A 23,615-nucleotide genomic window follows, 5' to 3' on the forward strand; every position below is an offset into this window, starting at 1 on the left:
AACTAAAAGTCACAAAAGAGAAAAACAAGTTAATTTGCCCCGATCATTTTTGCGATTTAGGTTTACGATCTTGGCCCTAGTCCTTTAGTGCTATCAGCACTGCTGACTATCACCCTCAAGATAGGAGGGCCATTGGGACCCAAAAGGACAAGGGTTTTGAAGGCAGGGCACTGACAAGAGAAATTCTGAGAAAGAATGAGAGAGAAACTAAAGGTCTTTGGGAGAAATTCCCTTTCCTCCCCACAGAACTGCACACGTCCATAGCACTTAGGATTTTTACTGGCAACTGTTCTCATTGTGGCTTTACTACATTTAATTAATCCCCACCATGTCCTTACAGATTGGAAGTCCATGAGAGCAGCCCACGTAACTCATTAAGTTAGGAATATAATCCCAATTTAGAAGGCTAGACCCCCTAAAATCTCAACAGATAGAAAGAACCCAGAGGAAGATTTGGCCCAGATTATCTGGGCTGAAGACACGAATCAACCTCTGGAAATATCACCCCTTTCTCAATCACCTACAGGGCCCAAATCAACAACGCCCTTAACGTAACAGTTGAAAGCAATGAACCAAGCGCCAGTGGCACAGACAAATGTCAGAGCTCAATTCAAGATCATCTGAATTTGGCTCACGCAAGGTCTCCAGACCAACCTTCCTCCAACTGAGTAACGAAGAGACCTTTAACAACAGCAAACGTTTGGCAACAAAGCTGAAGGCAAAAGCCACAGTTCCAGCTGGAAAGTCCACAAGGTCCAACAAACTGTGGCACTGCTAATGCAAAACATTAAGCACATTTTTGCTGAGACAAAGCCAACACAGCTAATTCAGAGCAGCCCCATTCCCATACCATTCGACAATTTCCTTTTGCAAGAAGATGCCTTAGACGTGCCCATTTGGGACCACTCTCCTAAGCTGCCGAGGACAGAGCTCTCCTCATCTTCGTTTGCCAATAAGGAGTTTTTGTACCAAATCAACGGCTGCCATTCGTCTCGGCTGTAAGGCAGCGGTTCTACTGTGTACCTCTGTAAGTAAGCATACCTGGAGAAAAACAAAAGCAAGCATAAGAAAACTCAGTATCTTTCCCCTCGATATCTAGGGAAGGTTTTGCTAGAAAGGCATTTTCCCTTTACTGTCAAAAGGTGCAGACAGAACTGTCAATGGAGCGAAAGGGAAGACACCCTTTTTCTCTTATCTGACATCTCTGAAATATGGGAATATTTAAAATGCAAACGCCTTCAAAGCTAAGAGAGTGCTTGAATTTCAGCATTAGAAACAACGTTTGATTCGCAGAAATTACAGAATTACATCATTCTCTAAAAAGAACTCCCCACGTAGGAAGTCACTGCCAATTGCTGCTGCCAGGGGCAGCTTGAACGGAGCAGGACTGTGAGGGTACACCACTTTTCCTGGTGGCCCTTTCCTGCCTCCTGGACTGCCACGCAAAGGAGATCCCAGGTGACAGATGCTCCTTGTGATTCAATAGCACGGCAGGTCAGGCAGTGGGGTATTTGCACCACGAGTGCCTGTTTTGTCAAAAAAAAAATTATAAATGAACAAGCAATAAAAACACTTCTCTGCAATATCGTATCAACCCCGATCCAATCCTCCCAGGTTCACAATAAGATTTCAAGTGTCTGAAAAAAGCAGTTAACAGCTCTGCAGTTGTGACAACACACAGGACGCAGAAAGCATTGGCTCAAATCCCCGTTCTACTTGATTCGATTCACAGACTTGACATTGTACCTCCCTAAGTCTCAGGTGAATAATTTAATCACCAGGCTACCACCCCTTCTGGAGCAAAGAGGTCTCCTTCAAGAGGTCTCTCCGTTTTGAAAAATAGGATATTTTTGACACAGTTTTTCTGATCCGTTCCTATATCATAACAACAAGAAAACAAAATCACAGCCTGACTCAGGATTAGAAACTGGATATTCACTACATTTCAGCTACAGCTCATCACTTTAAAATCAAGCCCCGTGTTGTTAAAACAGACCCTACCTTAGCAAAACCAAAAGTGACAGTTTTAACACCAGCCTGTACAGCATATTATTCTTTCTTTGATTAAGAGTGTGGCCTGGAAAATATCAGGCATTTCATGTGCTTTGCAAAAAAAAAAAAAAAAAAAAAAGAAAGAAAATCAGTGCTGGGAGGAGGTTAGGGTAAGCTCTGACTCTGAAACAATTAGAGTCGTAGACCCTGGGGGCCTCGGGAATGGAGAAACCCCAGTAATGGAATTTGTTGGTTTCAAACAAGCACGTATTGTAACTACTGTTTTAGGGCCTAATCCAACTGCTGTCCATGTCAATGGAAAGACTCTTACTTATTCAGGAGTCAAGCTCTTCGTACTGCTTGTTATTCAATAATTCATTTCTTGTGTGCATTTTGTGGCACAGACCAGTTGACACGTCAGATATTTTACTGCTACAGCCTGGGCAATTACAGGCAGAGAAGCTTAAAATCCATATACTTTGATGGTGTTGAAATATACTCCTTTCTATCAAATGCCCATATTCTGTATCTCATCTGTTATAGGTACGCTTACATATGTGAATATACAGACCTGGACATCAATCCTATGATTAATAATAAAAATGAAAATAACCAGATGTTTATTTCTGAAAGTTCATGTTGACCCAAAGCATTCCACCCAGTAATTTATGATACAGCTAAACCTAAATATTTCTAGGAGGAAATATAATCTCCAGCCGCTGCAAGGCGTTTTAAGCCTCCCAGAATAGAAACTGTTACTCTAGAAACATTGCCTGAAAGTAGTTCTGGATAAAATTCCAATTTCCCCCCTTGTGAATTTTATTGTTTCTCATTTGTTCCCAGCAGTAGTGGGTGGCTCCGAGGCAGTAAACTCAAGGAGCATTCCCTGCTAGGTTCTGTATTTCCCACAAAAGTTTTCGATGTCTAAACCTACCTGAACATATAGATTACAATGAGGGATATACTTCCGGAATATATCCACCGGTCAAGAAGTTAAATATAACCATAGGAAAGAATAATCAGGATATAGCTTTATATCTGCCTACATCAATTATGAATTTTTTTTCTCTTGTTTAATTAAAAAAAATACTCCTTGAAGGTGCATGAAGTTACAGTTTTTTTCAAGAATGAATTAACAGACATCTACTTATTGCACAAGTATTACCACACAGATGATAACAGAACTTCAAAATCCAGGCAACATGGACACAGATGTACAGAAACTGTACAAAACCAATCCTAGTCATAGATCGCGAGGATTCTCTCCAAGAAAAATGCACAAAAAGAAAGGGAAGTTATCACTTCCTATAGATTATCCACCTCAGATCTACCAGGGCTGTGATCAGTATATGTCAGATATTTTTCTTTGCTATTTTGCATTTTAAATTTGAATCCATTTTTAAAAAGTATATTGTGTGGGTAACTGGCAATCATTAATAAACTTTATTTGTCATGTAAAGCAGCAGAGAATTAGACATTTTACCAATCTTGACCTATGTTATATAAAAAATGTTTGATGGCCCCCATGGAGAATTAACCTTCAATTTAAGACAAACTGACACGGGACCAAACAAGTGACATGGGGCTCAGCAAGATGAGTTGTTGTTTTTCTTTCATTTCATTGCTTCTTCTCCAAAGCAGAACCTTTCCTGTCAGGTATTGGAGTAATTTGCTAAGGAATTCAAAAAGGCAGATGTGTCTTCATGTTTCATCTAACTTTCCCACGTCTTCAAATGTGCTCTCAGGAAAATGGAAATACTCATTATATATTTTGAAATAACTTTTGCAGTGTCTTGTAAAGAAGAGGACTGAAGTACAGATATCCAAAATACACAGTACTGACCAGGGAAGTAAAGACAACAGTCAAATGGCTCAGTCCTGACCCTGTGGAATTAGATTGTTGCAAAATAATTATCTGGGCATTACATCTTCCTCAATTGTTTGTGTTTACTTTTCTCTTCAGAAAACCATTCCCTCCACTCCACTAGCCAGTCAAGTTGCAAATCTCTGCCACAAAGTTAGCATTGTCTTTCCCTTACAATAACTGCCACATGAAGTCACAACCATTCTAAAAAAATGTGGAGAATGGATACTGCACATGTAAGTAAATACTACTATAAAATTCAACAAGTGTCTCTAAAACCAAGAGCCTCAGGGGCAGATTGATTTCAAAAGTTCTCTGAAAAGCCTTTGAGCAACTTCCCCAGCACTGAAGGTCAAGTGTCCCACGAACAGAGATACACAAAACACAACCTGTGGATGACACTGCAAGAACTTAACTTACACTATTTTTTTGTCAGGCTTTAGCAGTTTATAGGAAAATTCACTGATGATTAACAGAAAGCTTAAGTTAGGAGGAAAGCACTTCCCATCTGTTCCAGTAGCTCCTTGAAAGGCAAATTCAATCCCTTCCCTATTGAAAGGAAAAAAAAAAAGAGAGAGAGAATTAAGTCATAAAACAGACAACTACCAAAAGCAATGACCATGGACAAAGTGATATTACATGGCACATACTTGTGTATCATGGCTACAGATTCTCTAGATTTCACCTGGTCCCAGCCAAACGTTAGCGAAAATCGACGAGCCAGTTCTTTCATGTTTGTGAAGGAAGCAGATGCCAAGTCCACACCAGTACTACCATCTTGGCTTTCTGCACATGTCTGAAACAGCTGCAAAAGAAGTCCAAGATAAGCAACCACATGTAACCCTACAGGCAAACAAAGCTTCAGGAGGACAGAGAGACATGCGGACCCAGTAACAGCTTAAAAGACAGAAGTCTTACAAAAGTCATTGTAGTTAAGTCATGTTGTTGAAGTTAAGTCATGTTCTTCAAAAGCAACACAACTGCAACAAGCACTAGGAACTGACACAAAAGACAAGTGCTTAACAGATAGGCACGAACTGAAAAGAAAAAAAAAGATATGCATACAAAGAGAATCAATTCCTGAAGGTGATGGCCCCATCTCTTGTTGGGTCTTCTGAATCAAGCCCAAGAGGACTAATATGCCTGAGAGGTTTTCAGGGTATCAGAATGCAGATATAGCACACAGGTCTGGTAGCAGTACAGTCCAATTTCTGAGAGTGAGACTGGGTTAAAAGCAAGTCTCAAAACCAATCGCTATGTTTTGGGATTTTTTTTCCTAACAGAACATGGAGGTAGCTCCAACTTGTTAACTTTCAAGGTCAAGCAAAGACCAGAAAGGGCCTGTTGTCTATGTGATACACAAACACAAAGTCCTGACTATGTCAGCAGAATACATGTAGCCAAATGCTGCTTAGCCTCGTCTAAGCTCAGATTTCAGGGGCTGGTTCGCAGATCTAAGCCCCTGGCAATGGGTGTGAAATAAGCAAAGCTCATGTATCAGTACCCCCTGGGAGGAGCCTGCTCTGGGGCTTACAGCACGACTCGAGCTCGAAGCAGCTCCGGCCATGGGCAGAGCTGGCAGAAGCAGCTGCTAAAATAGCTGACTGGCCTCATCAGTCAGCAGCTGCAAAACCCTTCAAAAGGGCTGTGCCCCACTTTCTTCCACAAAAAACCACTGAAAGTACTGGGGCTTAGAGCTGGCCAGCCACAGGCACATTTCCTCACAGTTCCTCAAATTCAATAGGAATTGAGGTAGTCAGTAAAACATAGAATACTATCCTTATCCTTAAGGTTAAGAGACACCCACCATGTCCCAAGAGAGACTCTGTAATCTCAAAGATTACATCAATCCGAACACACTATGCCTTTGAAGATTAAAAAAAAACAAAAACAAAAACAAACAAAAAAACCACCCTGTGCACAAAATTACATTTTAAAATAGGTGGAATGATCTGAAAGGAGTTTCATTAAGACATGCAAAAACACATATAAATAGAAAGCAAAGCCAAGGAACCAATTTCTTTCACAAGGCTTTTAAATTAATCTGAATAATTACGGAAAGGTAGGCAAAAGACTAATATGAAACACAGCTGTCATGAGAACCCCCATCCTCTCATTTTAATTATAACCTTACCTGCTGTAGACAGAGAATCAGTGCCCTGGCACTCTCAATTCTGTTATTGTGCCTCGTCCTGCTTAGAGTTTCTTTAATTATATCCCCAAAATCATTGTAAGCCTATTAACAGCAACGAATGAAAATTATCATTTCCCTTTCATAATGCTGGGAATACACAAAACACATGACTATGTTCATGTCACACAAGAAGTTTATAAAACACTCCCAGTATCAGTACACCCAAGCTAAAAAAAAACAAAATTGGACTTTTTATTTTATTTCATGTTTAAAGCAAAGGTATGCTCCCTTAAGAGTAACGTGAATGCTAAAGTTACTCTGAAATTGTTAAGTATTTATTATATCAAAAGAAAAATCCTCCTTAGAAGAAGAACAGAGAGTTTTACATATTCAACCAGTGCTTGCCCAATGAAGTGAAGATCAATATCCACATTCAGATATTTCCAGTGTCCTGTTAATTGACTCAAGGCAATTGCCCACTCTGTGCTGTTCTTAGCCCTCTTGACACACATTTCAGAGTGGCTGAGGCTCTAGCAGCTAAGCACAGGGACCCACATGAAATCTAGGCCATCTGAACATGAACTGTGGGAGCTTTATGAAATATGTTGACCACTTCAATGTGAGAATCTCTATAGTTAAAACACTCTTCCAGCCATAAACTACTTCTCCGTAATGGCTTCTTTGGAGAAGCGACGGAGCAGATGTTCAGACATATACCCTCTACTCAACTTTCAGTTACTTTGTCTGCAATGACACACCTGTGCAGAGCAAGGAGGAGAGACTGTTCCACTTTTGCTTGATTTTATAGCCCTTTTGTGATTATACGACGATTCTGAGCCATAAACCATTAACCACCACATCTTTCACAAACACTGGAGTCACTTTCAAACACTGAAATGCACTGACAGGCAAAGTGACGTTATATAAAACATTACCTTCACATAATGCTTATAGATCTCAGCAGCTGCAGTCGTCTCCACCACATTAAACACTATTAACTTGCAATATGCTGCAAGAAGACTCCGCTTTTTGTTCAAGTCGTCAAGTTTGCAGCTTTCGTCTTTTCTCTCCTCCTCTTTTGTCAGGTCTAGGGAAACAAAAGCATTGAAGCTTTGTTCTAGTACTTTATTCAAGGTATCTCAATTTTAATGACCAACTTTCATCTGAATAGCACAGACTCAGCTGTTCAGCCAACATGCTAAGCAACAGATGCTACGCTCATCTCTGTGTGTCAGAAAACACAGGTTTCCATTTCCATTTCAAAGCTTTCAGCTGATGACAGTGAAAGTGAGTTGTTTGCACAGTCTTCTACTCTGATCTTCATAGGGATTACTCATTTCTACTAGGCAGAATTTCCTTGTGTAACACTGCTCACAACTATAGAACAGAACCAGATTGCAGAATAAAAGGCACAAACACGCAAAATGGAAGAGACCAGACGCACTGCAATCACGTTGTGTTTTGTGGGTTTGTTTTTTTGCGTTTTTTCTTTCTTTTCACACAGACAAGCACACCCACAGCATGAAAAAAATGACTTCTTTAGGGAAGGAACCTGCAACAGGTTGACAGGGATCCTTTGTGGGGAGGACTGAGAAATTGAAAGCATGGTACAGACCAGGTTTGAAACTGATCTCAGAAGGCCATCTAACCCAAAACAGGACAGACTTGATCAGTTTCAGGTACATAACGTAGCTAATACGCCCAATGCTGAACACAGAACTCCATGTGAACAGCTGAAGGACAAGAGTTCAACACAGTAATCTAGGATGGTGCTTGGTTTTTCAAAGCATGACACTTGAACTCAGCCTCAAACCACAACGAGCCAACAACCTATTTTCAAAACACTCCCAAAAGAAACCAGCCTTCACAATAACATCCTCAACTCGGCATCTGAATTTGTTTGAAAAAAGCAACACAGCAACAAGTACGTAGCTGTTTCCCACAAAAACTGCTCTGCATCCCCACATCAAAATCCACCAGTCCTTTACTCTGATGGCTTAGAAGAGTCCATGCATCAACAGAGTTGCACTGTAACACTGCAAGGCTTTCCACCAAGGTGGATGACACCACCTCTACCACCAAAGTCAGTCTGTCAAATACCTGTACGTTTCCACCCATGCCTGCATTACATCAGCCCTTTCTACCTGGGAGTACATTGGCAGTCGTTTCCTGTGATTGAGCCACAGTGGAGACAAAACACTGAATTTATATTCATCGAGCAACTTTGTAAAGGGGCCAAAAAAGGACTCGCCCCCTTTCCTGGTATGTTCAGTGCAGCCAGCAAATAACAGCAAAAATGGTAGAGTGTTTCTTCAGTGATGAAGATGTCTGACCTTTGCTTTCCTCTTTCTCCTCCACAAAAATATGTTCTTGGACAAACAAAAGCAGTTTTTCCTGAAGGGAAGTGCTGGGAAGGTAATCCAGAAGTCCTACTGCTTCTTCATTATTATTTGAATCTTGATGACTCAAAATCAGCAGCCAGTCACAGAGTATCACGAAGGCCTGTATCAAGCAAACAAAGCCAATGAAAGATCCAGAGACCACGTTACTTTTCATGCCAACTGCCATTTGCATCTCCATCAAACACCACAAGTCACAATCTGGTTTCTATCCTACTTCTTCCTCACAAGCTAAAGATTTCTGTTGGCTCCAGCCTGTGATAAAATGCCACAGCTGAGCCCTTCCAGAACCTATACTTTAGCATACGGTATATACAAGTACCATGCATGAACACCACCTAAAGATTTGTATTTCAAACTTCTCTGAAAAGGAAGATGAACTCTATTATGCCACAATACCTCTTTTTCAACTTGTGAATCTCCAGACAATGTCTCCAAATGTTTCATTTTTTAAGTGATATTCATAGCAAGGCATTAAAAAAGCAATGACAGTAACCAGTATACTGATCATTCTAATTAGAAAGCACAGTGACTATCAAGTGGCAAATCAAGTCATTCTGATTCAGGCTTTGATTCTGCATATGGACCCATGCAACACATACCTATGTTTGACTAAAGCACTAAGTTTTGTAGCATTTTAACTAACTTAACTTTAATTATGTTAAAATAAATAGCATTTATTTCTAATAAATAGTTGAGAATTGTTTATTTTAAAGAGTTATTTCTCTGCTAAGAGACAAAACATTGCAAAATCAGTAGAAGGAAATACTGGTATGAAAAGCAAGAAAGGCAACAAACCTTACAAAAACAAAAGAACACAAACCTTTTCTCTTACATCTTTTTCCTTATGGGTGAGGAAGTACATGCAAATCTCACTGAAACGCCTCAGCTCTCTTCGTAATGCCAGAAGAGCCCCCTAAAAACATATGTAAGGAAAGTGACAGGACTAAGATGTTAGGGTCTATCACCCAATAGAGAATTACAGAATAAACAATAGTTGCATCTTTTTCCACTGATACTATTCACTTAAGATGGCACAGCAGATGCCATTATGAAAGAAGCTGACATCTCAGAGTAGCAACAGCTACTCACATCTCACAGTAGCAACAGCTCACCAGCTATGAACAACTTTAAAAATATGTCTTGCTCTCAGGCACGATATCTACGTTAGAAAGGTCAACCCATAGAAATACATACTTTTTCCCCCCACTCTGGTGCAGAAAGGTGACAAACAGTGGGACATGTGCGTCTTGCTGAGGCTAGCGGTGTTCAGCAAGTCACAAACTCTTTGGTTCTCCATCTGTAGGGTTAGCAGCTCCAATAGCATTTATTCCCTGATACAGCCCTCCAAGCAACTAGAAGGTCTGCTGAATTCACTTCAGCTTATCCTTATAAAACAGGGATAATAATTTCCACTTTAGAGACATGTGTAGAGTCACAAAAACTCTAGTCCATCGCACTTTATTTTCAACACACAACATGTGAATTGCCTTCTAGAGTTGCTCTTCTCTCCCCTTCTACTGATTCCAGAGGAAACCCAGTTTAACTACACTGCAAACTTTGGCACTCATAAGCTTAGACAAGTCTATTCGTTAACACAGTCTACTCGATTTGCCCAGAGCCAAATAAAAGACCTCCTGATCCTTCACTAGGTTCCATCTGTTGCACCGCAAAGAGCAATCAACAGAAGAACACCCTTAGAGGAGGGCTGGATTTCATGCTACCCAACTGTATCTTTATAAGAAAGGGGATCCATCCCAGGGCATACTGAGAAGGAGCAGAGGGGGAGGTAAAACACTGCCTTAACACCATTAGAGGAGGAGGGGGAAAGAAACAGTCCCAGAGCTGCTGTCCAGCAAATGATCGTTTTTGCTCTCGGAACTTCTCTCTCTGCCAATATCCAGATTTGCTCCTGCAGAGTGGGCCGTAACACCGTGCTTCCAATCAAAATCTGCCCCCATATGAAAGGCCAAGTTCAAAAATGTGCTGCCCCATTATCAGTCAAGCTAACAGTGTCTGGACTGGAAGGCAGAACATATTAGAGCAGTGAGAGATGCAGACATCCACTCAGGAATGGAATGGGACGGGAATAGATAGTGAATCAGTCACCAAACGGGTAACCTCCCAGCTAACATTTCTCACACAAAACAAATGCCCACGTCAGCGCCCTATTCTGTACACACAGGAGCACCAGAGGAAAGGGACGGAATGACAGAAACAGCAACACTCGGTGTAGTCAGGATTCACCATGAAGAGAAACTGCAAAGGTATAGATTCACATGTGAATCAAAGCATAAAAGAGTTTTCCTCTCTGGTATCTTGAATTAGAATATCTTCTGAAGTATCTGGCAGAGTTTGGCACTATGTAAAACCAATTAGGAAAGTAAGTAGTCAGCTGATGAAAAAATTACACAGAAAGTTTGAAGAAAGTGGGATGTCACAGAATCTATAAGTAAAATAAGAACATAAGAATAAAACAAAGCAACAGGACTTCCTGGAGTTTTCCTTGAATATTATTTGTTGCTTAAAGCAAGAGAACAAACTGTCTGGCAGTGGAACAAGTTCCTTATCTCCATCAAGCATGAAGAATTCACTGCACATGTTTTGTAGTAAAAATAGAGGTGAACTGTTGTTCCCTTATTCTCTTGCATACTGGAAAGGCATAAACACTTAAAAAAAAAAATAAAAACGTCCCAACTCAGTTTGGTTTCCTCAAGAAAATACACAAATTGTCTTCTTGAGAAAGCTTGTTTTCTTCTGGCTATCTGAGAATAGAAAAGCATCTTGAACTTCTAGAAGCACAACCCCTGGGTTTCAAAATGATGTGGAATGGCCAACCTTGGAAGAATTTTCTGCAGCTGCAGCTACTTGCCACAGGAGAGAAAAATAGGTGCACTGGAGAGCTGGCAGGATCATCTGCAAATAAAAACACATGTCCTTTATTTACATGAAAGGCTTGACAGCAAAAAGCCTGGCATGCTGCTTGCACAGCCATTTCTACACTGTAAAGAATTTAAGTCTTCAAAATAAACACAGTAGGTTTACACATAAGTAAACATTGCCTGCTGAGAAACTTCATTACTAAGGTGCTACTTCTGCGTAACTCTGACATCCTGATGCGTTCAATGGAACTTAACTGGGTAATACAAGGGGTATTCACAGAGGCTAACTTTAGCTGAGCTTAGGATTTCTCTGCCGTCTTTGGTGAAAGGCTGACTCCTCCAGAGGGCAGTTCAGAATAGAAGCCAAACCTTCATTCTCTGATGCTACAAGTAAAGGAGTCTACCCACAGGCTGCAGACTTTCCCTCTTTGGCTAAATTTCACCTTTTTACAAATAACCCCAAATTCTCCTGAAAACACAGCCTGACTAACTGCTCAAGTACTTAAAATACCATGATATACCTCTACCTTGGCACAGCCAAAGTTTGAGTTGAGACAACAAACTATCCTTGTCAAGTGTCAATTTGCAAGCAACAGGTCCAAAATATTTCAATTTCTGGTTACAAGGAAACCATGCTCCTCACAGTCCCAACAATTTCTATGCACTCAGAGCGAGATTTTGCAACCAGTGGGAAGTACTGAGCATAAGAAAAGACTATTCAAGTTGTCAGATGATTACCTTATCATAGCTTTGGAAAATCTCCAAATTAATGAATACATGGCTATAATCCATTGATTCTAAATAACATTATACCAAAACCTCAGTTTCCCAGATTGACAAATGGAAACAACATCTTCCTGCCTCATACAACACTCATATATTAGATTATTTAATATTTGCTATTTCTCCTGCTTTCAATGTTAAGTATCAACAACTCACCAGAACGGACAAACTCCCATGTTCCATTTCAAACACCAGCAACCGTAAAGTCTTGTGATACAGATTCCACTTGGTGAGATCATGGGCACTGCAAGTGGGGAAAAAAAAAAAAAGTCTAAGCAACACACTAAGCAAGAAATGAAATCTCACCTGATCAAGTAGGTTAAATTAATCCTGTTTTTGCCTTCCTCTGATGTACAGCAGTAACTTTAAACAACTAATAATTAATTCTAAAGGGGAGGGGAGAAATACAGTCTGCATTCCTGCCACAAAACTGCAGTGTCTGTGAGGAGAGGAGAAGGAAGTTTGACCTCTGTACATTTTCCTATACAATCTATTCACATTCTCTAAGTGCCCAAAAACGTCTAAAGAAAAATTCCCCTATATACATTTTAAAAGAGTACTTTGAATATTATCAAGTGTTGCAACTCAACGTTAAGTTTCTCTTTGCATGAACAGAGCAGCTCTAGTATGTAGGATAAGCAAAAGACACATTGAACAGAAGGCCATTTCCCCAACCCTCTACTATCTCACATGGTAATTTACTTGGTGAACAATCCCTGGAGAACCAAGCTTTTGGAAAAATCCATGTTTTAGCAGAAGAAGATCAAGTAAATTAAAACAAACAAAGCAGATAACACCTGCTGGGAAAAAATCTGCACTCATTACACCCTCTTCAGACTGACTATCAGTGTTGACCATAAAGCAGTGCAACAGGATGCAGCGAGGAGGGAGGCACCGTAACAACGTAGCTGAGAGGATCTCCACATCCACTCTGACATCCCAACTCTATTATACACACTTCTTAGCCCCACTAGGGCTGATTCTCCAACCTCAGTAAGTCAAAAAAAAAAATCCATACCCAAGAGTACAGCTCTATTCAGGAGAAACTAAGCCTTGCAACATCTCTCATAGGAATCATTTCCATTCTCTTGTGAAATTCTTACTAAACCCAACAAGCAGGAGCAATTGTCACTTGGCATCTGTTAAGGCAACACTAAAGAATGTGGGAAAGTAAATCAGCAGTATGTAAATAAACATCTCACTTGTGAAAAGCTGCTAATCTTCTCAAAGCAGCATACATCCGGGAAATTTCTCCTGCATCCGTACAAAATCCTTCTTCCTAAATTACGCAGGTTTAGGAAAGAGAAAGGAATTAGCCAGCACGGGGCAAAGTAATCGCTACGTTCTCTTCCCACCCAACCCACAGACTTGAATTACTCTCCTCCAGCCCTCGCCCCTTCACACATGCTACTTATGCATTCCCCTACAGTAAACAGAAAACAACATGTTGACTGCACAGAAATTTTCTATCAGTGCCCCTGTCACTACTAAATCCCCAGCAGCCACCCTGTACTACAGCACTGCTAACACAGAGTAAAACTAGCAATTAGGCTACCACAAAAGTGCTAAACCTCACACAGTTGCTAGGTATCTCTGGAAAGCTAACCATTCACATGGTGCTGACTCTCCGGGCTTCCAGCTGCCAGATCACATTCAAAGACAGCTAAAAATATATTAAAATACTTTCCCATAGATGCAATTGCTGCAGTTTCCACAAGGATGCTACGTGATTATGGGAGATGGTATATACAACCAGGAATTAGAAGGGAGGGGCTGCAGGAGAAAATCTCTTTATTTAGATATGGATTACTCTATGAAGGAGTTGAAGAATCCCTGGTCTAGCACTTATCTTGTTTCTCATAAGTGCACATTCTCCCATATTGACATAGATATCTATTTAAGACCAACAAAATAAATCCAATCTGAGGTTAGGGGATTTTTTGGCTTGACACATTTTACAATATCCCAGTGTCCAATAAAAACCTGCCAGCGTTTACTCTCATACCATGGCATGACACCTGTTCATGACGGCACGGTTGATCAGATCAGCTGCGGGCTTCTGTTGTTCAGTTCAGCCAGCAAGCTATTCATATCACCACCAGCTGTTTCTGCTTTTTAGAACTAATGAAAAACTTTGAGGAAGACCCTACAGTCCTCCTTCAAGTCATCATTTCAAAGACCCCAAAGCTATGCAGTCTGCATTACAGACTCCTGTTTTGTTGTGTGTTTTTTTTCCTAGAAATATGCAGCCAAAGTCACACTATAAAAGGCGTACAGTCAAATATGGTGAACTACAGAACCAAAGCAGTAACCAGTATTTAGGGAACAATCTCATCACCTACAGATCCACGGTCTTTCTTTCACATAGTATCTTTGGCATAGTGATACTACAACAGTGGAACCCGTGTCCAGAATATTCAGAAGACAGAAAATGCCCCTTTGCTGCTGTGGACTACCTCATTTATTATTTTCACCACTCTATTCCTGCCAAAACACATCTAAATCATTAAAATGTAAACCGTCAGTCATTTCAGAGGAGCAAACCCAATCTTGAAAGCTCTGCTCCCCTCAAGCAGAGAAACAGCAGGCGAAAAATTGTTCCATATCATATCCCCTTTAATTTTTTCTCTTCTGTTTTCATATGGAAACAGTCTGTTTATCTCCACAATGAGTCACACTCACCTTTTGCCAGAAGCCATCTAGTAGCTGGTTAAGCTGTCCCGTCAACTCATCTATCAGTTGAGTTCGGGCACGATCCACCTGATTGTAGATGGCAATTTCTTCACTGCAGAGGATATAGTAAGTCCTGGAGGATGCCTCAAGGACAGACATGTCAGAGTGTTTGACCACAATGTCTTTTACCTCTCTCAGCAAAGCATCCAAATGCTGCAAGTGATAAAAGGGGTATTACAGGTAAAATGTATGCAAATCCACTTAGGCTTCAGACACATTTCACTTGGACCATGTATCTCTGTAGGTCATACAACCAGTATGAAATAACTGTCGGTCTAAGGAGCAGAGGGGCAGGGCTAGTGGATACAGCTTTTTTTCTGGCTTTATGGCTCTTTTTCATTATTGTCTCTGAATCTTTGTGAAAAATGAAGCAACTGTTTTAAGTTTCACTTCAGTAATACACCTTTGGCACTACTACTACTATAAAAAATAAAGAAAATGGTAGGGAATAAAGATATCTTTCCAAAGGAAAGGTGTGTCTCCAAACAATGAAAGTTGTCTCCCCCAGCAGCAGAGGACGGAGACTGTTTCAGATCATGTCAGCAACTGGAATCTTCACTTTTACTGGCAGGAGGAAACTTAACTTGTGCCATGCCACTGACTCTCCCCCTCTTCCAGTTAATGTTTTGTGCTGAAAGTAATCGAGGCACGTTTGCTTGTTATCTCCCTGTAAACATCCCTGCTTAAGAATACATTAAACTATTTCAAGGATTTAATCTATCCATTTCTGACCATCCCTTTCCCATCAGCGGTTACACTATCTCCATTCTTATCTTTCAGTTACTATCATCCCCCAGCAGCTGGGAGTCCAGTCTTCAAGGAGAATGAAACCTACTCTGTAGGGAGATGCCAGCTTAGACACATAGCATAACCCACCCTCTCTCCACCCAACAATGAAAAACCCAGGGGCAGGCCTATCGCATGAAAACACAAACCATCACCCAGCAGGGCCAGTCACAGCATATCAGAACTGACACGCACTAACGCTTTTCTTTGGCAGCTTCCAATCAAAAAGTAAAGCCTGAATAAGAGCACTTTCCTCAAGGTATGAGACTGTTTCTTAATATTTCAACAGGCTTCTATTTGTTCCAAGTCACACTGAATTCCGTACACTGTCACATAAATTTAGCACTTTCCACATGCACCAACTACCCCAATTCCTATTCACCTTCTCTAGATGTCCTGTACTGTAAACATCTAAATCATAATATTGTGGAATCTGCAGAAGATTTGCCACTTTTTGTGCATCTGTTGAATACTGCAGAGAAGAAAAAAAAAAAAACAGGATATGAGTGCACTGCAGGAATTTTAATGAAATATTTAACATGCATTCACAGAGCAGCTGTTAGTTACCTTTGCCAAGAGCTGAGGAAGCACCATAATAAAATGTTCAGTAATTTTGGTACAATCTTCCGATTGTATTTTCTTCTCTTTTACTGACAGAATCTGCAGACAAAGCATTTTGTTTCAATTATAAAATCTCTTAGATCTGAGTGGAATTTTACATGTAATTCAAGGTTAACTTATATGCCTTTATCTAAATCAAATGAAGCCAAGATAAAGATATTTTCCATGGAGAAAACCAGATGCTTTTTTTATTTTCTGTTAACCTTAAATTAGATGCAAAGCACTGAACAACAATTCTGCATGGATAAAATGCTCACCATTTGTCAATAACTTGCTTTAACTTGCTTTTCTCTAATGCTCGTCCCCTTCAACATCCACTACTAATAAGATCCACAGGTTAAACGACAGTGTGACTTTTTGTAAAAATAAGCCATTTCACTTCTGAAGATATACCTACCACTGGGAACACGCTCTCTGGCAAAGCACATAAGGCAAAGAGATTGTGATTACAGCACAATATGTAAGAATAAGATGCACTGACTTTTTTGGCTGCACCTCTGCCCGCTGGAGGATGACCTTCAGCTGCTTCTCTAACCGTCGCGAGGATAATTTCAGTGAGAGCACTTTTATGGGCATCATTCAATGCTGTAAGTAAATCAGTCTCCTTTCAGCATCACACAAAAGAAAAATGAAGTTGCAGCAACAGCTAATGAAATGCCTATTCATTTATCTGGACAACTGTGGAAGGACACTACAGAAAGAAAGATGCAGTGTTGCTAAATAAACACCTAGAGCGCATTTGATTTAACCTGAAGAAAACTATTTTCTATATTTACTGAACACAAAGCCGATTATTTGTCTCATGACTAAACTTTTTAGGGCACTTGGGCTCCCAAAAACACAGGCAGCTTCCATGAGGCCTATCTATATTAACTACTATCTCATTTAGGATAAAACTACTCTTCTGAGCAACAAAATGCTTTAACTCACTGGGTCCGCAAACTTTGATTTCAATTGTACAACCACCTCCAGTTCTGCTACAACAACTATCATTAAAGTTCACTTTAAAATATTTTTGAAAAAACAAAAACAAAAACAAAACAAAAAAGAAACAAAACAAAAAAAAAACAGTTTTCTAACATGTTAGATGTCAATGAACTCAACACATTGTTCTTCTTCTCTTCAGGCATGAACAGTAGTCCAAAAATACCACACTTCAATCAATACTTTTAGATTCTCAAGTTTTGGACAAACAAACAAAAGAAGGGAATGTTACTTAAGCTTAATAATGCAAGTGTTCTTGCAAATTTTCTAAACTAACATTACATAAATGCAGAATACTGAATAAAACAAATATGTCGCTGCAAATCACGTAATCAGCAGTACATCTGCTTTGTACATCTTGGCGGCCACAATCTGGGATCAAATGGCACTGCAATATGAAATGATCCTAAACTAGCTGAGGCAAAGTTCAAAAAACAACATCAAGAGATTAATCCAGACAAAGCTAAGCTCTTTGCTCACCCACCTTCTCTGTCTCCTCCATCATTTTTTAATAGAAGTGTGGTCATGCACTCCCAGTCCTTCAGAAATGTGCCTGCCCAGTCCCACAAGCTGTCTATGAGGTATGCAACATGTTTGTGTACCTAGGGATTAAAAACACAAGCTTATAAAAGCAAACACATCATTAAAAGAAATACAACTTCCTATGTTCCTCTCCTTTTCCAATTACAAAGCTGTCATGCACACATACATTCACACACGGTATTCCAACATATTTAGTTTGAGGCTATTCAACATTTAAACACTGTCTTCAGTCTGATACAAAGCAGGAAAGTGGGGGGAAAAGGAGATAAATCAGGAAAGAAGCTTTTCTTTCCTCTTATTATGGTATCTTTCCTTTGTAATTTCAGCAATCTCTCTAAAACTAGTTTATGTATTGCTTTTATACTGCTGATCATAACTAAAAATCCAACCTTGGGACTAGAAATGAGGTAACATTTTAGATAACGTCTGTGAAGTTCTTTGCACTTTGATTTAAAACGGCTGTGCCTTAGACGCTTTGGCCAGACATAGGACTGCACCACCACAAAAGCCAAATAGCAAAGTACAGCACTTAAACTGATAAAATCTCAGAAAAACTACACAGTTCTCAGTCAGCACAGGGCTACAGTTCAGCAACCTCCAGCTGCCTGCAGAAAGACGCAGACACATACCAGAAACCATTCACATGGTGCCATTAGTCTTTTAGGTTGTTTTCAGAAGCTGCTTCAGCTTTCATTCTCTCCACTGGCAGAGTTGTAAATTAGTCTTAAAACACAGAACAGAAATGCCAAATTCTGTCTCCATTAACAACTCCTCCTAGAGAGTGAGAACGTGCCAAACACCAAACATTTCTGAGCTCACCACCAGAAATATCCCTCAAAAGGAAGCCAGAACTTGATTTAACATGCAACACTGAATTGGAAAGGTTTACTGCAGGGGCTATTCTCACCTCACTGTCCAGGAAAAAATGTATTAATCTTTTCAACTGGTGAGCATTCGCCCCAGACTTCCCTCCTTCTTTGGGCACAACTTCTTCATCTCCCTCATAACTAAGCAGCCTGCCAACAGAAAAGGAAGTCAGTTCATTTCTGCCACATTCCCCTTATGACCATTTGCCAATATAATGCTCATTCTTTCAAGATCCCAAGGAGTGTATTTTTTCTAAATGTATACTTATTTACTGTAAATCACATTAGACTTTATTATTAGATGAAAGGAAAGGAGATTAGATTGTTTTCCATCATGAGAGATCTGTCGTCCCTGTGGATGCAGAGACTGTTTCTGACAGTTTAACAGGTACCCTGCCAACTTTCTGGACAACAGATGCAGATTCCAAGGTGTTGAATATATACTGAGGTAGGCATTTTCTCATGCTTGTGAAGGGGCTTACTCTAGGCTGAATTTAAACCTTAACAACACAGTAAAAATATTACTACCCTACCATTAGTCGCATTATGGTACATCTTAGAACCAAAGCTTCTTAAAGAAAGCATAGTACCTTGTATTTACAAGAGACAATTTACTCCATTTCACAAATACAGTAAAAAAACTGTTTACAACAGTTTCTATTTCTCTCTTTGCCCCAAGTGAGTGTGACTGTATTGCTCATGGAGAGTGCTAATCCCAAAACACATACAGGCCCAAATATCTTGGATTTAAAAGCAGGACCGCACTACTCAATGTCAGTATAGACTTATACTTTCCGAAAGTGCTTCTGCTGGTGTAACTGATGCCAGCTCAGTAAGCAACCTAAGTTAAGAATGCAAGCATTGACATTTCATACACACCATAAAGAAGAAGAAAAAAAATAAATAAAAACAAACTTTATACTAAAACTGTTATCAGTATAACTAGGGAAAGGACATTGCCATTAACATTTCTATCACATCAGAAAAAAAGATTTTGATACTAGTAGAAGTGCCAGGGAGAAGACCCGGGCAAACAAGAACAAGGAAGAGGTTTAGAAGGTCAGAATGTCCATGCTGCACCGCAAAGCTGAGTATAAAAAGTAAAGTTATCAAGGCAAACAGTTTAGTAGCAAAAGACAGACATGTTCTGAGCAGAAAAACAGCTGATTTATGACAGAATATTGGGACAAACAGAAAAGACTAAGTAAGGCTAACAGATGTGATAGAAGACTCATCAAAAGAGAAATTTATCTTCTTTTGTCTTTCTGTTGGCCGTGGCTCCACAAACCCTGGAATATCAGCAGTTCAGCCAGATAGGAACAGGCAGCTAGGAGGAGATTCTGCATGTGTGAGAAACACCAACCATTATTACTTCTGAATTTTTCCCCACAAAAGTCTTGCCAAAATATTCTTCATTCCTCCTCGTAAAGCAAAATTATTTCTCTCAGCCACAGAGACAGAATATTTATTTCTTCTCCTTTTAGCATGCCAACTCCATTCACTTCATGCAACCATTGTTATAAGAAGCCCATTTATAAGACTTACTCCTGGGGAAGATAAACCCTGTACTTCATTAACCTGACAGAAAATTGGGAGGGCTTTTTAATCTGCTGCATCTCTCATTATTCAAAGCCTTTACAATGTATACGGCAACTTCCAAAGGGAAGAGGAGGCCATTCTTGTGATTAATCACCAATGCTATGGAAATCCAGCAAATGCTAGGTGATGAATTAGCTTGTAAGAAGCAAAGCAACAGGAAAAGAAAGTAGAAAGAAAGGAGGTGTATTCTCAACGTGGCATGGTATCTGTGGATCAGTCAATTGTTTCATATTCTCTGTGTTAGTCTTGCAACTTTTCTCATGCCTATTGTGGAAGGCCGTGCCAAGGAACAAATGATCACCCCCAGACAGCATTTCCCTGCCAAATGAAAAGAAGAAAGTACATCTACTATCCTCATGGCACACACGCTTCCAGCAGAAAAATGAATGCTTAATGTTCCTCTTAAATAAATCCACCTTCATTCCGAAACAAATGAGAATATGCAAGAAATAGGCAGAGATACCTTTTGTAAAGGAATTCCCCAGCTGCTACTGCAAGTGGACGGTGTGTGGTATAAACTAACTGGTATAAGGTTTCACAGTCTTCATCTGATAACACATCCTCGCAGTTCCTAGGCAAAAATAACAACGGAAGTTATAGTTCAGGTTTATCTGCAAAGAATACAATGAATGGTATGTCCAGCTTTATTAGACTTGATGCTCCTTAGCCTTGCAACTTGTTTATACAGATAAAGTTTTGTAGGATGTATTTACAAATGCTATCAAATGGAACTAGCAGCATTTTTTACTCATTTTGTAGAGAAACAAGAGGTCTGTACAAGCCATGAGAAGTCAGGCCCATTGGATGGACAGAATATTAATTTAAAGTATAATTAAAGTTGATTAGTGGCCATGGTAAAAAGAGTAACAATAACGAAAGAGGCAAGTTTTACCTCATGCTTTGATGGTTGTCATGAAAGATAATAAACATGAAAACTTCATCTTGCAGAACAAAGTCTTTTAAAATGATTTTTTACAACAGAATTTTAAAATTTATACTCCATTACACTAGGCTTATACAGAGTCACACATAAAAAGAAACCAAAACACATTCTTGATAGCATGCTTATGCCTGCAACCTTTCTGTCCAAATACACCGAAAATCACAACGTTTTTTACAGGCATTCAGCTATGCATCTTGAGAATGCCACATGGCAACTAATAAAGCTAGAACACACTATGGGAGGTAGCACTGGTGTTAACTACAACTTGTTACAAAACAGGAAAATGAAGCATTGAGGTTGAATAACCCACCAAAGAGATACCAGCTAAGTGAAGACCAAAACAAGGGTTACAGTTTCAAAATGCTTGCTTCTTACTGCAATAACAATGTCATTGGACTAAGCTACTTGAGAGAATGAAACAGCAACATATGAGATCCTTCCACTTCCTATAGTCAGGTGAGGGGAAAGAGTTTTTATTTATTATTGTGCTCAGTTCTCAGCTAGTACTAGTTTAAAATCACCTACAGCTGCAGTCCAGTACCTCTTTTAAAACTGAGGATTCGTATTCCTCGTTTGGTGGGAGTGATGACTTAGAAAATTAAAACCCCTTCCTGTGCTCGCCCATTTGTCTCCAATCCTGTTGCATCCTTCAGCATCCTCACAAGTCCCAAAGTCCCAAAATATCCTCAAATCTGACTGAAAGAAAGTGAGCTCACACTAAGTAAGAGCATCGCTGGACTGTTCATTGCAAATTTTTTTTTATGTGTATGTTCATGACAGTTATAAGCACAGTAAAAAGCTGTTTAAATGGGAGAGCTGATGGTGTATCTTCAGAAGTCATGGGTCAATCTTGCAAGATAATACTTGCAGTGAATCAAAAAGAAATTCTGGCAGGTTTTGGTGGCTTCTTTTAACACACAGTTCCCTTGAGTACACAGTTGTGGTAACAGAAGAAAAAGAAAGTGCTCTGAGTATATATATCACGTAATCAACATAAAGAAAAATATTAATGGGAATTCTTATTCAGCCATCTACGGAACCGGGGAAATAGCGTAAAAATGTGCTTATTGTTACTAAACAATAAGAAACTGAAAGAGATGACATGGTGCATTAGCATCTCTGAATAAGCATTGGCATGTCCTGCAAAGCCATGAATGAAGTATTGAATTATTAAACTTCTACAAGGTTAACAAGTGAGAGTAAAATAAGACTGACAACAAACTGCACTTACAGGAGTAAGAATGGATCACCCAGCATGTCTTTATATTAAAAGACTGTCGGAATTTCGTGAAGCCATCCAAAAAGTTTGCGTTCATTCTTTTTAATATCAGTCTGTTATTTAGTTCTTTTAAAGCCCTAGTTTTTGCTAAATTGCCCTTCTCATTTTCTCTATACACACATTTATTTTTTTAAACAGTGGACATCTTGAAGAAGAAGAAAATTCCACATGAACACACAGTGATCTAGAGTGGGCCAACACTGAATCACAAACAGCCAAGGCTGGAGAGTACCTCTGGAGTAGGTAGATCACCTAGTCCAACCGTCTGCTCAGAGGGTCAGCCACAGCAGGTTGCTGTGGGTTGTGTCCAGTCAGCCTCTCTGAAAATCTGTTCCAGCGTTTGACTGCCACCAAAGTAAAAAAAAAACCTTTTTTTGTATATTTAAATGGGTTTTTCAGCATGAACACACCAGTCAAGTGTACATGTTTTCTGATATTTGAATTTACTCATCTGTCAGGTTTTCTCTTCCTTGCACGTTTATGGGAATAGTGAGACCTGTGAGTCTGTTTTAAAAAAAAATGTCTTGCCTAAATTGTTTAGATGACTCAAAGTGCTCAGTAACATGCCTGCAATCTCTTTGGGTAGAAATTAAGGACTTTGCTGTTTTCTAGCACAAGTGAAATTCCAACCTCCTTGGTTTTGACTATGCCTTCAAAGAGGCTAGGAATTTGCCGCAGTTACATTGGTCTGCAACAGTGCTGTTTTGTCTGTCTTCAAGACAAGAGCAGGTGAGATGTAACAGCTCTGACCACCACTCTCTCTGAGACAATGTGCTTTACACTCAAAATTCCCACTCCAATGAGAGCTGAAGTGTTTTACTTGCCTCTGGAAGTAGCAACACTTGGCTACACCTGCTGCCACTACCAGTAATACTACTACAGTAAATGGCTGCCTTTCTTTTTACAAACATAAGCCAATAATCACACATTCAAATAATACTTTAAATACAGCAATAATACTGCTGCTAATTTACAGCCCTCAGAATGCCAAGCAACAGATAAAGGTTAAGCCAGAAGTGCCTGCCAGTGTTTAGGTGTCTAAAAATAAACAGGCACGGCCTTCCACATAGCAATGTCATGACACACCATTTTCTCTGCAGTTCAGTGTGAACATGGCATGAAGAAGTTGGGATCTTCTAGGGAGAGATCACAGACCCATTTTGTTCTGCCTATGGCACCGGATGAAAGATTTCGTATCTTGCTTTTT

The 23,615-nt window shown here is 39.8% G+C and overlaps 1 protein-coding gene across 3 annotated transcripts in view; it reads right to left on the minus strand.

The window, feature by feature from the left end:
* Nucleotides 1-23,615, minus strand: part of LOC106035704 (cohesin subunit SA-2-like) — a 62,228-nt gene that overhangs the window by 4,401 nt on the left and 34,212 nt on the right. For 2 of the 3 annotated variants that reach the window (XM_066983122.1, XM_066983131.1), the window contains exons 14-30: nt 20,650-20,757; nt 18,629-18,737; nt 17,663-17,780; nt 16,676-16,779; nt 16,141-16,233; nt 15,956-16,045; nt 14,737-14,940; nt 13,257-13,333; nt 12,211-12,298; nt 11,228-11,305; nt 9,213-9,305; nt 8,324-8,492; nt 6,926-7,077; nt 5,991-6,092; nt 4,507-4,661; nt 4,277-4,405; nt 851-1,041 (exon numbers count right to left, since the gene is read on the minus strand). In XM_066983122.1, the coding sequence (XP_066839223.1) occupies nt 851-1,041; nt 4,277-4,405; nt 4,507-4,661; nt 5,991-6,092; nt 6,926-7,077; nt 8,324-8,492; nt 9,213-9,305; nt 11,228-11,305; nt 12,211-12,298; nt 13,257-13,333; nt 14,737-14,940; nt 15,956-16,045; nt 16,141-16,233; nt 16,676-16,779; nt 17,663-17,780; nt 18,629-18,737; nt 20,650-20,757 (2,060 nt within the window). The remainder of the gene's footprint in view (nt 1-850; nt 1,042-4,276; nt 4,406-4,506; nt 4,662-5,990; nt 6,093-6,925; nt 7,078-8,323; nt 8,493-9,212; nt 9,306-11,227; nt 11,306-12,210; nt 12,299-13,256; nt 13,334-14,736; nt 14,941-15,955; nt 16,046-16,140; nt 16,234-16,675; nt 16,780-17,662; nt 17,781-18,628; nt 18,738-20,649; nt 20,758-23,615) is intronic. The other variant, XM_066983138.1, reaches the window with a different exon arrangement.

Source organism: Anser cygnoides, chromosome 1 (genome assembly GCF_040182565.1).
Source record: "Anser cygnoides isolate HZ-2024a breed goose chromosome 1, Taihu_goose_T2T_genome, whole genome shotgun sequence".
NCBI lineage: Eukaryota > Metazoa > Chordata > Aves > Anseriformes > Anatidae > Anser > Anser cygnoides.